This window comes from Emydura macquarii, unplaced genomic scaffold (assembly GCF_026122565.2).
Source record: "Emydura macquarii macquarii isolate MOO-44397 ecotype Brisbane River unplaced genomic scaffold, CSIRO-AGI_Emac_v2 contig_1119, whole genome shotgun sequence".
NCBI lineage: Eukaryota > Metazoa > Chordata > Testudines > Chelidae > Emydura > Emydura macquarii.
The window spans coordinates 2625129-2643532 of NW_027131256.1; the positions used below are offsets into that span (position 1 = coordinate 2625129).

The 18404-nt window shown below is 41.6% G+C and overlaps 1 protein-coding gene across 1 annotated transcript in view; it reads left to right on the plus strand.

The window, feature by feature from the left end:
• USF3 (upstream transcription factor family member 3) overlaps positions 1–17713 on the plus strand; it is a 45741-nt gene extending 28028 nt beyond the window's left edge. The window contains exons 6-7 of the mRNA XM_067545974.1: positions 3027–3123; positions 5195–17713. Coding sequence (XP_067402075.1) covers positions 3027–3123; positions 5195–11661 — 6564 coding nt within the window. The 3' untranslated portion in view covers positions 11662–17713. The remainder of the gene's footprint in view (positions 1–3026; positions 3124–5194) is intronic.
• The last annotated feature ends 691 nt before the right edge of the window (positions 17714–18404 follow it).

Sequence of the window (18404 nt, forward strand, 5' to 3'; positions counted from 1 at the left end):
CCCCCAGTTCCTTCTTACTGTTCAGGGCAGTGAGAGGGAACCCCTGCAGTGTCCACTTATGTGCATGGTGCAATCTCTTGCTAGGCAGTCAGTAGTAGTTCGTTAATATAGTTAGGATAGTTACCAGGTTTTTTCTTTAATGCAAACAAACCAACCAACCAACCCCCAAACAAAATACTTTTTCTAATTGTTCATCGAATATCCCTGGTACAGGAACCCTAGGTAGTGCAGTTGAAACAAAATCCCTGGCATTTAAAACTTTTTTCTCTTCTTACGAGGCTGCTATCCTGCTCAGTGATGTGCACTCGAAGTGCCTCTTTTGCTTCGTACGGAACACATCCTGATAGATGCTTGATCTGTTTCTCCTTCTCCAAGAGGACACAGAAAGTGAGGGAGATCATCTTCAAGCTCTTTTTTACTGGAGTGCTTGATGAGATTCCCCTTTAGAGCCTGAGGCAAAAGAACCCATCAAGTCCGAATTGTCACTTTGGGCTAGTGCTTCTGTTAGCTGCGGCTGTATCCTGAGTTTCTGAGCTCATTGTTGACTACTGAGTTTGACAGAGCAGTCATGATCTCCTCCATCCAGTCGTCATCAGAAAGGGGCTGGAAGGAACATTGCTCCCAGGGCAAACATAGACATAAGTCTCTTTCTCCGATGCCTAATAAAATAAGACAAAAGATCATCATGTCTCTGCCTCCACTCCGGTGCCTGAACTGAAGGGCAGCGCATGGCCCAGATGGCAGACACTTAGATTCTGATGCCTTCATGCTGGGATGAGGAGCTCCTCTGGACCATCTTCAAACAAAAAGCCTCTGGGTGCTCCCCTCTTCCCCCCTGGAAGCTCATCTTATCATAAATGTCCTGAAACTCAGAGCAGCATGTCTAGAATGCATGGCATTTCTGCTCTTGTTACAGGGATCTATGTTCCAGTTGATGATAGACAATACCACAGCCATGTATTATGTCAATAGACAAGGGAGGAGGCTCTGCATCTTCCAGGCTTTCCAAATGCTCTAGCAGATCAGATCAGCAGTGAATTCACAGCCAACCACAAGTGGACTAACAAAGACTCAGTTCTACAGAGCCTCTTTCACAGATGGGTGTGGCCAAGAATAGATCCGGTTGCCATGGACCAGAACAAGAAATTTCATGCATTCTCTTCTGGGGGAGTTTGAGCCCAGGCTCCCTGCCTTCCTCCTCTCATGGGCATCAGGGTTCATGTATTCCTACCCTCTGATTCCATTAATACCAAGTGTTCTGAGAAAACTTAGACAAGTTTTAGCCCCAATTTGACCCAGACAATTCTGATACTCTGATCTGGTGAATAGCCTCTGATTATATTACCTGGTCTACCTAACTTGGTTTTGCAATGTAATTCAGATTTTACACCCAGATCTAGCATGATTACATCTGACAGGCTGGATGCTGTCTGGTTAACTGCCAACAGAAAAAGCTGTTCAACTGAAATCCAGAGTATTTTGGTCTATAGCGTTCTGGTATGCAGCAAAATGGAAGCGATTTTCTATTTGGGCAGGACGACATCACCTGACTCACATGAAAGCCCCTGTTTCTGCTATTCCGGACCTTCTGCTAGCCATAGAACATTTGAAACTATCAGTCAGCTCCATAAGAGTACATTTAGCAGCAATATCTGCACATCATCTTCCAGTTCAGGATCATACCATATTTTCCCACACTACATTTGCTAGATTCCTCAAGGGTTTTATTCATGTGTTTCCTTCCATCCAGAAGCCCTCTCCTTCCTGCGATCTCAACATAGTGTTAATTGGTTTAAAGGGACTCCGTAGCTCTTTTTACCCTCTCTATGAAGTTACCTTTTTAGTAGCCATAATATCAGCTTGGAGAAATTCAAGGGGAAATTCAGACTTTTCTGACTGGTCCACCTTACACTGTGTTCCATACAGATATGGTCACTCTTAGGCCTCACCCCAAGTTTCTGCCTAATGTTGTTTCAGATTTTCATTTAAATCCGTTGATTTACCTCTAAGTTTTTTTTCCCCTGCCTCACTCAAACCGGGGAGAAGCCAAACTGCACACACTTGATGTGATCAGGGCTCTTTCGTAGTACCTGGGTATAGTACAAGATCCTGTAGCAGCTCCCCCATACTGTCTGTAGCTTTTGGAGATAGGGTTAAGGATCAAGCTGTTATCACTAAAAAGTTGTCGAAATGAGTATCTAACTGTATTATATCATTTAGATGCATTCATGCAGTTTAGGGATCAGTCCACCAGAGTTCAGCTACTGCTTCTTCTCTGAGAAGCATCTGTATTTCAGAAATGTGCAGGGCAGCTACATGGGGATCAGTCCATGCTTTTATCCAGTACTATTTCTTTATTGAGGCTTCAAGATCAGATGCATGCTTTGACAGCTCTCCTGAAATTCTTATTTAAATAGGACCAAACACCCACCTTCTAACTATGAAGTCACTGCTTGCTAGTCACCAGAAGTGGAATCCATCTGGACAGTCACTCTAAGAATAGTTACTTTATCTTACACTAACTGTAGTTCTTCAAGATGTGGTGTCCACTTGGATTCCATGTCCCGCCCTCCTTCCCTGCTTCTACAGAATCTTATAGCTACAGGATTCAATATCAGCAAAGAAACTGAGGAACAACTGATCCCACTCTGCTCTTTATTCTCTGGGATGGGGGGTGCAAGGACATTGAGGTGCAGTCATGGCCCCAGTGGACACTGCCAACCAAAAAGAATCTTATCTGAGTGAATGTGTTGCATGTTACCAGAAGTTGAATCCATGTGGACAATGCATCCCAAAGAATCACACTTACCGAGAAGAAAGTAACCAATCTTATTTGGATGGAAGATACCAGGGAAATAATTTAAAATGTCAAAGACAAGTTTGGAACATCATTAAAATGAACATTCCAGTTGAAATCCCAGGTTTGAAAAGTGATGTGTACAGACTTGTCACTAGTAGGTCTGCTTTTGATTTTAAAAGTTTCATTGATAGATCTTTTCCCTAATTATACACACATTCTTTTGTAGAGTAAGAATATGATCCTGGATCAGGCCTTTAAATATATAACAGAAATGAAAAGGCAAAATGATGAACTCCTGCTGAATGGAGGGAACAATGAACAAGGTAAGTATGAAATGTTGTGAAGGCTCTTGAATTTGCCTCTGTCTTCCACCATGGTCATGTGGCATTCAGTGTACTGTATTAGATCAGTGTTGGTTTTTCCCACAATCACGTGTTAACACTCTCCTCTCCTTACTAATCCAGTGAGGATGTGGCATAGTGTCATGATTTCACCATTGTTCCCGTCTCATGTTCTTTCTTGCTGCTACAAGGCAGCAGTTTGCCTGGAGCATTAATGAATGAATTATGGTCCTTATGCATTTCATTCCTGTCCTCCTTGGCTAGTGAGATTAGTAATAACACCAGCAATTCTTTACTTCAGCCGGATCAACAAGATGGGGAATCCCAACAGTTTATAGGTGTGGAGAGGAGAAACGGCTGCTTAGGGTAACTTGAAAACAAGAAAGTTGAGGTATATGCCCAACTGCGTATTCTTGCATTTGACTATGGCAATAATTGGTATATTGTCATTGATAAGATTACACTTAATGCAATAATTTCTGCAGATTCCACTTTGAATTGTTTTAATTTGACTGCCCTAACATCTGTTGCCTGTAGTTTAATTGACCAGAGTAATTAGACCAGAGAAAGCTAATGTGCCAATCTTTAAAATGGGTAAATAGGATGACCTGGGTAATTATAGGTCTGTCAATCTGACATTGCTCATGGGCAAAATAATCGAGTAGCTGATGTGGGACTCAATTAATAAAAAATTAAAGGAGGGTAATGTAAGTAATGCCAATCAACATGGGTTTATGAAAAATTGATCCTGCAAAATTAACTTGGTATCTTTTTTTGATGAGATTACAAGTTTGGCTGATAAAGGTAATAGTGTTGATGTAATATACTTAGACTTTTGTAAGGCATTTGACTTGGTACTGTATGACATTTTGATTAAAAAACTAGAAAGGTATAAAATTAACATGGCACACATTAAATGGATTGAAAACTGGCTAACTGAAAAGTCTCAAAATGTGACTGTAAATGGGGAATCATCATTTAACAAGTGTGTTTCTAGTTGGGTCCCACAGGGATCAGTTCCTGCCCCTATGCTCTCTAACATTTTCATCAGTGACATGGAAGAAAACAAAATCATCACTGATAAAGTTTGCAAATGACACAAAAACTGGGGGAGTGATAAATAGTGAAGAGGACAGGTCACTGATACAGAGCAATCTGGATTGCTTGTTAAACTGGACACAAGCAAACAATGTGTTTTTAGTAGGGCTAGATGTAAAGAATACATCTAGGAACAAAGAATGTAGGCCATACTTACAGGATGGGGGATTTTAGCCTGAGCGTCATTGCCTGGCTAAGAGATATGGGAGGTCATGGTGGATTATCAGCGGAACATGAGCTCTCAATGTGACGCTGTGGCCCAAAGCACAAATACAGATCCTTGCATGCATAAGCAGGGGAATCTTGAGATGGCATAGACAGTTTATTTTACTTTCATTTTTGGCTGTTGGAATTCTGTGTCCAGTCCTGGTGTTCCCAGTTCGAGAAGGATGTTGATAAATTGGAGAGGGTTCAGAGAAGAGCCAAGGAAATTATTAAAAGATAGACTCAAAGAGCTCAATCTGTTTAGTTTAACAAAAAGGTTGAGGGACGACTTCATTTCAGTGTGTGAGCATCTACATGGGGAACAAATATTTGAAAATGGGCTCCTCAGTCTAATAGAGAAAGTTTTAATGACATGATCCAATGGCTAGAAGTTGAAGCTAGACAAAATAAGAATGGAAACAAGATATAAATTTCATCAGGTGTTCTGAAGTTCAGTATGATTTAGTTCACGAACAAATGACCTAGTTGGAAAAACAAACATATCTGTCTATTACAGTGACTGAGTGCTCTGGTATGACATTGCTAAACTGAGCAGGAAGCTGGGTGGAAGGATGCCATACCATAAAAGAAACTTGGCTGTACTTAAAACTTTTTGGCTTTAGAGACAATGTGTCACATTAACAGTTTTTTACAGTGACAGCTAGAATCTATATCCCAAATCACATGACAACAGTAATCTTTTCCAGCATTTTTAATGAGATCACTGTAATGTATTCTCATTATTTTGCAGCTGAAGAAATAAAAAAGCTCCGGAAACAGTTGGATGAACTCCAGAAGGAAAACGGACGATACATAGAACTACTGAAAGCAAATGACATTTGCCTGTATGATGATCCCACAATTCACTGGAAAGGGAATCTCAAAAATGCAAAAGTTTCTGTTGTTATTCCTAGTGATCAGGTTCAAAAGAACATCATTGTCTATTCAAATGGGAGTCAGCCTGGTGGAAATAACCAGGGGGCATCTGTCCAGGGAATAACTTTTAATGTTGGTCATAACTTACAAAAACAAACAGCCAATGTTGTACCAGTTCAGAGAACTTGCAACCTAGTGACTCCTGTGACCATTTCTGGTGTTTACCCCACCGAAAACAAGCCATGGTCTCAGACCACAGTTTCTCCATTGGCATCCAACCAACCAGTTCCAGCTGAGAATATTCTTGAGCTTTCCACCTCAGAGAATGAGCAGGGCATGCTTCCTCCTGCTACTGCGAGCTCACAGAACGTTTCTCAGTCTGGGACAGAACAAGAATTACAGTGTTCCTCAAGTAGCACACCACAGAATGATCAAAATGACCCCATAATTAAAAATGGACAAGAAAGCACCAAGTTAATGAAAAAAACAATCATACATGGCATCAGCATTCCTTCGAACACCACCGTAGAGGCCTCTCAAGTTCAACAGGCGACTGTGACCTCTTCAAGCTTACAGGATCCTAGAAGAGAATTTCAAGAAAGCTTTGTAGTTTCAGCCACTGATACCACTTGTACCCCATCTGTGAGACTCTCCATTGTGGATAGCTTCTCTTCAGTAAATATCCCCAAAAGTACAGACTTATTAAGTAGTGCTGGAGTACCTGTGACTTCTGCCATAGAAGCTGTTAAGGCTGTAACAGCAACAAACACACTGCCTACTAGTCCATTAGATAACTGTTGGTCTTTTTCAGGCTCTTCAGGTGTTGGCACTTCTGATTTGAAAAATATGAGTAGCCTTACACGGATCCCTTCAGCTGGAATCACACAAACCACATGGACTACTTTGCAACTAGCAGGAAACACTGTTCAGCCGCTAACCCAGACACCATCCAGTGTTATGACTGCATTGTTAAATGAGCCAGTTAATGGTGCTGGTACCGTATCTTCCACCCATAACAGACATTTGGCTCCAAGCATCAGTTTGAATACTTCTCTGCCTGGAGATGGGCAGGCAGCTGAACAAATTGTTGTTACCTTGCCCTCTTGCCCATCTTTACCTATGCAGCCATTAATCACTCAGCCACCAGTTAAAACCCAGTCTGCAGGAAACATCTTTCCATTGAATTCAGCTATGCAGGTAATTCAGATGGCTCAAACAATTGGGTCAGCTGTTACTGCAGTGCCAGCTAATCAGAACGTCATAATTCTCCAGCCTCCTAACACCGCTCCATGTCCCCCAGTGGTGAGAGCTGAAGTCCCGAGCCAAACAGTTAGTCAACAGATAGTAATTATACAAGCAGCTAATCAAAATTCTCTTCCTCTCCTCTCTGCACAGCCCCCTAGTTCTCTCAGAGTTCCTGTGAATGGAGCCCCTGCAATAGCAAGCTCTAACAGCTCTGTGCAAAATGCCTCGGCTCCACAAACTTTTGGAGGGAAACATCTTGTCCATATATTACCAAGACCACCTTCTTTACCGTCTTCTAGTTCTACACAAACTTTTTCAGTTACAATGTCAAATCAGCAACATCCTCAGACTATTTCTTTAAACGGGCAGCTGTTTGCATTGCAACCTGTGATGTCCTCATCTGGCGCTTCAAATCAAGCCCCTATGCAAATTATTCAACCTACCACTAGCGAAGACCCGAATACCAATGTTGCCCTCAATACATTTGGTGCTTTGGCTAACCTCAATCAAAGCATATCACAAATGGCTGGGCAAAGCTGTTTACAGCTGTCCCTTAGTCAGCCCACTAACCCGACAACTGCCAGCAGCCAGATTGCCCCAATTAACTGTGTTTCATTACCAACTTCTGTAGCATCTTCCATAGCTACTGAAAGTTCAACAGTGTTATCCAGTGCTTCTAATTCTATAAATACTTCCCCCAAAAAAGCTTCTGCTGGTTTACCATCAAGCATGAAATCAAAAAGGACAAACAAAAAGCCAAGTACTAAAAAGCATTTAGCAGCCAACAGCAAAGCATCATGTCCAGTGAATCCTTGCAGAGATGCAGGGAAGCTTGATTGCACTAATGTGGAAGCTACAGCAGAGCATTCAAATAGTGAAGGACTGCTTGCAAACATGCCTGTAGGATCACAAGTGTTAGCTGTATCACAAGCAAACAGCGCGGCAGCACCAACTGATGTAAGCATTTCTGGACATCAATCCAAAGAGACTCTGAGTTCTGAACGGATGGTGGGATCAGGCGCTTTACCAGAGCTGAGTTCAACAGAGGTACCGAGTTCATCACCACTAGAATCGGTGATGTCCGAACAGTTTGTACTGGTTCCATCAAGTTCCAAAGATTCCACTGCTCTTCTGCAAACATCTGGGAATAACCCGTTACACGACTCTGTGTCGCCAGAATCTTCCAAATCTTGCGTTACCACTAGCATCTCAATGTCCTCTGCTACTGAAGCACATGTGACAATTTCTCAGGTTCCTGGGGCATCAGCACCACAAAACAGTGTAATGACAGACAATGTATCTGAGGCAGAAAGCATTTCAGAGACCTGCAGTGTTGGTCAAGAGCCATCAATTGTGATGCAAACCACAGACTTGTTAGAGGGACACGGTCTAACCAAAATGCTGTCTGACCTTACTAAAGAAAGAACAGTGGTGCTAAAACCTTCCTTTTCACTTCAGGTGGAGCATTCTAATTTTCCCACAGAAAACTCTAAAACAATAAAATCAAATGTTGATTTGCCTGAGAAGCAGGAACTCATGCTAATGAACACTGAAGGAGACACTCTCACTCAACACCATTCCTGCATTTCTGATCAAGAGGTTGTTAGTGGTTCTCTTATTGCTAGCAGGCAGGCAGACTCTCCAATGTCAACTAGTTCTGGGAGCAGTCGTGGCTTCTCAGTTGCATCCATGTTGCCAGACACATCTAGGGAAGACGTTACCAGCAGCACGTCAACAAATACATGTAACAGTTGCACTTTTTCAGAGCAAACTGACATTGTAGCTCTTGCAGCAAGAGCTATTTTTGATCAAGAGAACCTTGAGAAAAGTGGAGGGGGAATACAAGTTAATTTAAGGGATACTGCTTCTAAATCTGCTGAAGTTGCACCTTTGGAAAGTGAGCAGCAGCCTTTTAAACCACAAACAGTTAAAGCTAATGGAGGACAGTTGGAAGCAGCACCAAACAAATTCCGTGCTCAGGATACAGTGCAAACAAATGTTGATAGACCAGTTGAAAAACCAAGCTGTTCTGTAGGAATGGAAACATCAAACACTGTACAGATTTCAACTTCCCAGTCACCAAATGTAACCAGTTTAAGTGTAAATAATCTCATACACCAAAATCGCATCATCCACCCCCTTGTAAGTTGCTCAGGTTTATCGCAGGCTTCAGAGCAAGCAGCTGTTCCTGCCACAGTGAATCTGTCCATATCATCTAGTTCCTATGTCAATCAGTCTCCAGGATCAGCAATGATGACTGAATATGCTCAAGATCAACTGAATGCTATTAGGGCAAACACCATGCAAGCTCCACAGATGCAGGAACCACACTTAAAGCAGCAAAACCATGAAAGTCGCAAAGACTCTGCTAAACGTGCTGTCCAAGAGGACCTTCTGCTTTCTACAGCAAAGAGACAAAAGCAGTGTCAGACAACACCTATCCGGCTTGAAGGCATGACCTTGATGAACCGAACACCAGACAATATTGCTGATCAAACTCAAATGTTGGTTGGTCAGATCCCTCCTAATTCATCCAATTCAGTTGTGTCAGTGAGCAATCAAGGGCACACAGATGGTCTTAATAGATTATTCCCATCCAACAACAACTTTGTGACATCTGCTTTGAGGCAAACTGAAGTTCAGTGCAATTCTCAGCCATCCATTTCAGAGCAGCAAGGCCAGACAGGAGGTCAGCATCTGCAACCTATTCAACATGTACCTGCTCAAGGTATGTCTCATCTTCACAGTAACCACCCATACTTAAAGCAACAGCAGGCTGGACAGTTAAGAGAGAGGCATCACTTATATCAGCTGCAGCACCATGTTCCTCATGCAGAGAGCTCAGTCCATTCTCAACCACACAGTGTCCACCAACAGAGAGCGATACAGCAAGAGGTGCAAATGCAAAAGAAACGAAGCCTTGTCCAAGGAACCCAAGCCAGTCAACTTACTTTACAGCAGAAGCATCATGGAAACGATCAAACTCGGCAAAAAAGTGGACAGCCTCATCCCCACCACCAGCAAATACAGCAACAGATGCAGCAGCACTTTGGAGCTTCCCAGCCTGAAAAGAACTGTGAAAACCCTTCCACAAGCAGAAACCATCATAACCATCCTCAGAGCCATCTAAATCAGGATATTATGCATCATCAGCAACAGGACGTTGGCAACCGACAGCAAGGCTCAGGGGTTTCCTCCGAACATGTATCTGGACATAGTCAGATGCAGAGACTTCTGACCTCGAGGGGCTTGGAGCAACAAATGGTGTCCCAGCCAAGTATTGTAACCAGGCCATCGGATATGACCTGTGCCCCACACAGACAAGAAAGAAACAGAATTTCTAGTTACTCTGCAGAGGCACTTATTGGGAAGACGCCTTCTAATTCCGAACAGAGAATAGGGCTATCCCTTCAAGGTTCTAGGGTTTCAGATCAACTTGAAATGAGAAATTACCTTGATGTTTCTAGGAATAAAGGCTTGGTAATTCATAACATGCAGAGTCGTATATCTGTAGACCATGGGGTTGGATCAGAAGTTCAACGGCTTTCTGATTGCCAGACATTCAAGCCAAACGGTGCCAGCCAACAACCAGCAGGCAATTTTGATGTACAGGCCTCAAGAAATAGTGAAATTGGTAACTCTGTATCATCCCTCAGGGGCATGCAATCACAAGCTTTTCGAATTAGTCAAAATACTGGGCCACCCATAGAGAGGCAAAAGAGATTGCCCTATCAACCAGTTCAGGGTATTCCAACAGGAAATGCTCTTCCGCCAAGGGACAATGAAAATACATGTCACCAAAGTTTTATGCAGAGTTTACTTGCCCCTCATCTTGGAGATCAGGTTAGTGGAAGCCAAAGATCTATTTCAGAACATCAGAGGAATACACAGTGCAGCGCATCCTCCACAATTGAATATAATTGTCCCCCAGCACGAGAGAGCGTCCACATTCGAAGAGATGGTGATGGTCAGAATAGAGAAAGTTGTGACATGTCTATGGGTACAATTAATACTAGGAATAGTTCTTTAAGTATTCCTTTTTCAAGTTCTTCTTCCTCAGGAAATATTCAGGGGCGAAACACAAGCCCAAATATTTCTGTACAGAAGTCCAATCCCATGAGAATGACTGACAGTCATGGAACAAAGAGCCACATGAATACACCTGTTTCTAGCAACATGCATGGAGTTGTCCGGCCAGCTCTCCCTCACCCTGCTATCTCTCATGGGAATACAGAGCAAGGGCAACCATCTGTTCGTCAGCCAAATTCTTCAGTTAATCAGCGATCAAGGCATCCTCTGCAGGATAATAGTGGTTCTAAAATCCGTCAGCCTGAAAGGAATCGATCTGGAAATCAAAGACATGGAAATGTTTTTGACCCAAGTCTGCCCCATCTTCCACTCTCTACCAGTGGCAGTATGATCTTGGGGCGCCAACAATCTACAATTGAAAAAAGAGGCAGCATCGTCCGTTTTATGTCCGATGGCCCTCAAGTGTCTAATGATAATGCACCCCCTGACCAGCACGCTTTGTCTCAAAACTTTGGATTCCCTTTTATTCCCGAGGGTAGTATGAATCCACCAATAAATGCCAATACGTCTTTCATTCCACCGGTTACTCAACCCAGTGCCACTCGAACACCAGCCCTAATCCCAGTAGATCCTCAAAATACACTGCCATCTTTCTATCCACCTTATTCTCCTGCTCATCCTACTCTGTCCAATGACATTTCTATCTCTTACTTTCCCAATCAAATGTTTCCTAATCCAAGCACAGAGAAGCCCAGTAGCGGAGGTTTAAACAATCGATTTGGATCCATTTTATCTCCTCCCAGACCAGTTGGTTTTGCTCAGCCAAGTTTTCCTCTCCTCCCAGATATGCCACCGATGCACATGACCAATACGTCACACTTATCCAATTTTAACTTGACATCTTTGTTTCCAGAAATAGCCACAGCTCTTCCTCCAGATGGTTCGGCAATGTCGCCTTTGCTTTCAATAGCAAACACGTCCGCTTCAGATTCTTCCAAGCAATCCTCAAACCGACCTGCCCACAACATAAGCCATATTCTAGGTCATGATTGTAGTTCAGCTGTATGAAAATTGATAGACTGACATTAGTCTGAAGGGTTATGTTTATATATATATATAAAAAAATAGCATCCCTGAAGAGACCATTCATAACATCACTGTTTGTCTAAAAATATGTATATATGTGGGTACTTCTGTATTTATACACATTCTGTATATCCACCCACTTACTAACTTTAAAACACCAGTGCCTATAGCAATTCTTATTAGTGACAGTAAGAATGCAACACCTAGAGCTGTGCAAATATTGAATGTTGATTTTACAGCATTCAAAAATCTGATCGTTCCAGAATAACTGACATTTTCAGCTCTTGGATCTAAAGTACCAAGTAAAAGATGAGCCTTGTGGGAGATGGGACTGGAGGAAATAAGTGTTTTTTGAGTTTTTTGTTTTAATTCTTGGTTAATTAACTTGTCCAAAAGATAAAGTAAACGGTCTAGAATGTGGGCTTTTTTTGTAAAGTATCTTAGAGCCTCGCACATACCTGGTCTTTAAGTCAGGTTGGTATCAAGCCAGTTTTAGTTGATAGAGATACTGGCTTTTTGTCTGTCAAAGCTTGTCACATACATTCTAATTAAGGCTGACTTAATCAGGTAAAAATCAGTGTGTATGTTTCTAGAGACCTCTTCTGAGCAGCAGTAAAACATTTATAATTTTAAAATATTCAGTTTCCCTTAAAACATGATTTACTGTCACTTTCTGTGGAGAAGAATTTTACTCAGATTGGTGTTTGGAACGGCATCAGTTCTTGCTAAACTGTGTATAGCGTTTTTAATATAATTTATTACCTCTTTTAGTGTAATCAGCATAGACACAGCAGTCATGTTTGTTATCTGTCAGTTTGTATGCTGCAAGTTACCTCAGGGTATCTTCTCTATACCTTGTTTAGCACTTTCTTAATGAGTCTTTATTCTTGTAATCCATGCTGTTGTATCTATGTGCGTTTTCCTCCGTTCTCTGGATTAAGGACCCTTCCTGTAATTCACAGCAAAAAAGCACACTGCTATGCCTATGTGCAACCCCATTGAAGGTAATTGGGCTTCTTGTGATACAGCAGTTTGCCCACTCACTGTCAATGGCAGGATCAAGGCCTAATTTAATATTAATACTTTGCACTTAAATAGCACCTTTTAGCTAAACCGGTGTGATTGTGGGTGGGGCAGAGATGAATGTGTCAGTGCTTAAACATATGGGATATAGGGTAGTTCTTTCTGATTTGAGTCTGGTGATTGGTGGGGGCAGGGGAGAGAGACATAATACCGATTTTTTTTAATATTTGCAAAATAATTGTACATTGTTTGGTCCCGTTTTAGTAAGTGAAAATGAGGACGGAACTAGGTAAGTGGTACTCATTTAGTGACTACTGCAACATAATTTTCTTGAAGGAAGGCAGAAATCTTTTTTTATGCATCCAAAACTATCATTCCAGATTTTTTTCCTATTTTTGCTTCCATCAGCCCTCCCATCCCTATCTCCCCAAACTGTAGGATCAAGTTGTGCCCTTTTTAACTGCCACAGTGAGTGGTGATAGTCAGAGTAGCTCTGAGGCATTTTTCCTGCGACGAGCAGGTGCAGGCAAAATGCTTTGAGCAGCACCGGGGGGCACTGAGCTGTATAGTTCTCTAAAGGCCTGCTTTGGAAAGCTGTAGCATGATCTTTTCCCATGCCTGCTGCCAAATGCTTGAGGGATGGGGGAGGCCAGGCCACGCCACACCCTATCGTGGCTATGACAGGTCACAGCCTAACCCATCTCATTTGTTCACTCCCTGTTCACTCCCAGCTGTGGGCCCACACGGACAAAGCCAGAGTTTTGCTGGGAGATTGAGAGCCTAATTTTCATTTACAGTAGACCTCTTTGCGCTGCTCTGGCAAAGTAAAGTAGCCTTAAAGTGGGCGCAAATGTAAAGAGATCTAGTGTAAATGAGAATCAGGCCCGGTGTCTATAATCTGTCCTGAGGATGTTTTCATTTGTAACACTATATACGGCCTGGTATGAATGGCTGTGCGTCAGCCTGCAAAGTAAAGGGAAATGGTTCTGTCTCAAACGGGAATCCCATTCTAATTCAAATGGGAAGTACCTTGAGGGTGCTGAGCGTATTTGGTGCTTCAAGTTTCAGTGTTTGTCAAAAGCAATGAATGAAATAAAAATGACAGAAGTTTGTTTATTACAGAGTGAACATGTTTTTGTTCCATTTTCAGGTTACACTGAAAGGTAAGAGTCTGAGAGGTCAGCGTTGCAGACTGAGGCAACTGGTTTATGCAGAATGATAGGGGTAGGAATTGCCACCAGTTTCAGCTGTGTGAGTGACTAGACATCCCTAGTCATTGTTTGACTGGATTTTTCAAATCCCCTGTAATGTCCCATAAGGGCTGTTTCGTGCAGTAGAACAAGTTCCATAATGTCGAGCAGTGACATTGGGCCTGCCTCCTGAAGTCAGCACGGGGACAGCTACTGCCCTGTCGTGTGTAGACATTTATACCTGTAAAAAGTGAATATAAAACACAACCATGCTGATTTGGTAGTGTTGTGCGCTCACAAATCTAAGTGGCTACACAAGAGACAAAGCAGTGGAAAATTGGGTCCACAGCTCCTAAAATTATTCCCACTCATCATTTCAGACATTCATATAGAACTGAACAGCTTCAGATTGCAGTTTCCACACTACAGTCTCAATTGCTTCATGAGGCCTCTGAAAGTTGAAGTGAATGCGTGAAATTAGTAAGGCAAATTCATCATTCATATAACTATTGACTTCACTGAAGTTTTACGAGGGTTAAATTAGGTCCTGTGTTTTTCTCAGGGGATGCAGGGCAATATTTTTGCTTGTTGTGTATCATAAGAGCACAGGCTCCCCTAAGACACCTAATTTTTCTATTTATTATTTCATTTCTCACACATAGGTCTAGTGGTTTGTCACAGTTTTCATGGTTGTCAGGTGTGTTTGGATAAAGTTAGGAGAATGAAGAAGGCAGAAGAGAAAGCAATCGTGTCTCCTCTTTCCATCTTGCTGATGTTGCTGGACTAAACATGCATCAGCAGAGGGGATTTAAATTTCATTTAATTAAATAGCTGTAAACAGTTTTTATTGCAAAATGAAGGTTAGCTTGATTAAAATAACAGGACTAGTGACACTTGGATTTTTTTCCCCCTTGTTTACTATAAATGAATGACCTTTGTCTTTTCCCCCAGTGGCCAAACTGTGACTGTATAAGTGACTGTGAGAAAGGACTAGCCCTGCTGAGTCTGGTATTCCTGCTGTTCTAATTGCAAACTCTTTCCAGAAAGTGTCTTTGCTTTGGGGGACAGCCATCAGCTAGCCTTCAAGCTGGTAGCTAGCGTTTCTGTTCATTTTTGGATCGGCAAGATCTGAAGTGCTTTCGGTGGGAACAAGTATTTCTCTTTTCTCTGGCGCTGAAATTGCTGTGTTTAGGTTTCAGATTAATGGGAGAGAAGACTTTGGGGTAAGGCAAGTCTTCAACATACGTTTTCTGGAAAAGTTTGTTTGGAAAAGGGGCTTCTCTAATTTCTACTGAGCAGATAACTCTGTATAATTATTACATATCTTCGGTGTACATTAAAGACTAGAAATTCAGAGGTCTTCTGCAAACTGAGAGCACCTTTTTTAAAATAGCAACATGAGTTCAGCATATTCAGTTAAAATATAAATGGGAACATTTGCCTGTAGAAATTCCTCTCATCAAATATCTGACACCAACAGCCACTTGGCATCTGTTCTACTAGGTATCAATTGACAATTAAAAAGACAAAGTATTTTTAGAATCAGTTTAAAAATTTCTTGCCCTTCTCCTGCGCCCGCTGCCGCCGGGGGGCCCCCCCCCCACACACACAAACAGTTTATTATAATCCCTGAAAGTGGATTTTTTTTTCTTCCTCATGAGTGAGCACTATTTTGTTGTCAAAGGGTGCTAGCTGTATTTTGGTAACTTTTTTATTATTATTTGAAGGAAAAAGATACAAGCAGAATTACCTGGATTTTACAAAGCAAAGAAGAATAAAGTAGATATAATTGTGGGCCTATTAATCGTCACAATATTTATTCTTTCCACGCTGTCATGGCATTGGCACAGCTGGCAACACTGTGTATATAGGTTTTAGTTTCCCCCCATGTCACTTCGATAAACAATAGCTAAAAGACTATAGGGAATAGGTCACATCCATTTTAGTGCAATGTTTGTCTCCTCTTAACATGCATCCTGTGAGGAATCTAAAAGAATCAGGGTAGGACCAGTTTCAGTTTGAAGCAGACTACAGAATAAAACTTCTTTAACAGTTTTCATCAAAAGAGTTGACCTCAAAGTGTCTTACAGACATGAAAGTATTTATCCCCATTTTATAGTAGCTACGGAAACCTCATATGCAAAGAAGTGATTTGCCCGAGGTCAAAGACTGAGTCAGTAACAGACTCAGATTAGAACACAAATCTTCCGATTCTGCTCTGATCACTAAACTGCTATGTAGATGCAAGAACATTATCTGCAAAATGCTCTGGTATTCTCTGTGTGCAGTACCTCCTGAATTTTGCACAGATTTCCTACTGCACTTTAAAGCTGCTGCCATGACAGCTGACTGTAATGCTATTTCAGAAGGCAGGTGGTCTGACAATGACCCAGAGATCCAGCGACTACCCAGAGAAAAGGACTCAAATTGTTATTTTTGACCCACTGTTGTCTTTTAATCTTATTCCAAGCCATTCTTGACCCAGGTCCAGAGGCTATATCACAAGAAGACTTTTTCACTGTAGTTTGTTTTCATACAACTATGTTTAGCCAAACTCTTACTGAGAGTTGTGATTCTTTCTCTACTCCCTTTCCCCTGATCAGCAAACTGGTTTGTCCTAATCCATGATCTTCTTTTTACTAGGGAAGATGGGGAGCAAAGTGTAGAAATCAGATCAATTTATACCAGATTGCTCAAGTTTTTGTTTTAATGTCAAGTGGTATAAAGGCCCTGGTCATTAGCTTGGTCTACACTAAAGTTTTCTGGTAATATTTCCCACTCTTCCTACCACTGGGCCAGCGTTGGTGGTGGTAATGTGGGTGGGCGCGCTAGTGTTCTAAGCACTATGTTGTCTAATGCTGCTCAGAGCAGGCCTACATCACACAGAAGGCCAGCAGCTGCCAACACCCTAGCTGTGCTAGCACTTCTGCAGTTTCTGACACTCATGATGGCTGAACCTGTGGTAGCAATGGCTGGAAATTTTAGGAAAAAATTCCTGTGGCAGAATAACCCATGGTGTCACAAAACCTTCTTCTAGTCCTGGTAATGACAGTTACTTTAAGTGTGCAACTTGTAAAGCAACATATAACTTGTTTATTTGCAGATAACCACATTTTCCATTCATAGAGTAAATATTATGGAACAATTATCATTTGCAATGCATTCTATCTATAAATGGGTGGCCTTCTGTAGTGGCTAAATGTTCATGTGTGTACAAAATGATTCTGCATAAGGGAAGCTGATATTTCCCCCCTCACAACATTGTCCCATTTTCCCAGTCTTAATATAGACTTCAACTTTGCCATGCCATGCTCTTGCATTGCCCACAAATATGGGGATGACTAAAATGGTAATGTACAGTACCCATTTGCCCACACTCACACAGTGAGATGGAAAGCCAATATGGATTTCACCACAGGAAAGTAATCAAAGGTGCTCTTGCTTTCCACAATGTAATATTTTTATTTATACTCAGTTCAGAATTTTCTGCTGTGTACAGTCTTCTACAGCTGTAAATTACCTGGTTATAGTCCCACTGCAAACTCCCACTTCTCTTTTGTAAGGGAAAAAGGAAATCCAGAGCAGAAATGTATAATAAATATGATCAGGAACATCTTGCAATTGTAAATAAGATCTTGTTCTGTTTATTTTGACATTTTTTACAAATGTGTTGCATTCAGATGTAAATATCCCAAACCATGATCTCGTTCAAAGTTCTGAGATTTTTATTGTTAAATGTAACACTTTGTTTAATGGTTGTAATAATTATTTGTATAGATATGAGCATTACAGTATTTTATTTAAAAAAAAATTAAAAATTCCTGTTTGTGTACTGTATTCTTTTTGGGTGATATTTAGAGTATATAACGTTTCTAGAAAAACAAATTAAAGTTGCAAATTAATTTGTTTCTTTTAAAAATGTAGTATTGTTTAATTACACATTTGAAACTTAGGAAACTCCAAAGGAGAGTGTTAGAGACACTCTCACTGGTAGCAAACCCATGGATTTTTCTCAGCCATTCTCCAGTGAGAAAGCACCAGGATGAAACGCTGTTGTCTCAGCTTGTCCTTCCACCTGGGTTTGGTTTCTGGCAGTAGCCGTTGCCTTGAGACTTGAGGGCTCAAGCTCCTCCAGCAACGGTGTTCAGTGAGATGGAGGAGCTTTTGGCTTGCTGCTGCTGCAAACGCAGCTGCTGAAGTGGTAGAGAAAATCTGTCTGCTACAAGCACCTTGCACACCAACGACCTCAGTTGATGGAAGATAAAGTATATTTGATCCACATTTGGTTCCTAAATTGAGCTGAGCTGGGTTGGAATGTTGGCTGGTTGTAGAATGCTGCCCAGGAAATCCTCACTGAATCATACAAAGCAGAGATGGAAATAATCAGTGGAGCTCCTGGTTTCTTTCCCCCCACCTTAGGATCAGGGCAGCATTGTTAGTGCTTTGCTTAGTCTAGTTTTAAACGTCCCTCTTCCTCGGGTAGGCTGTTCCCTTTCTCTCCTTTTGTAAATC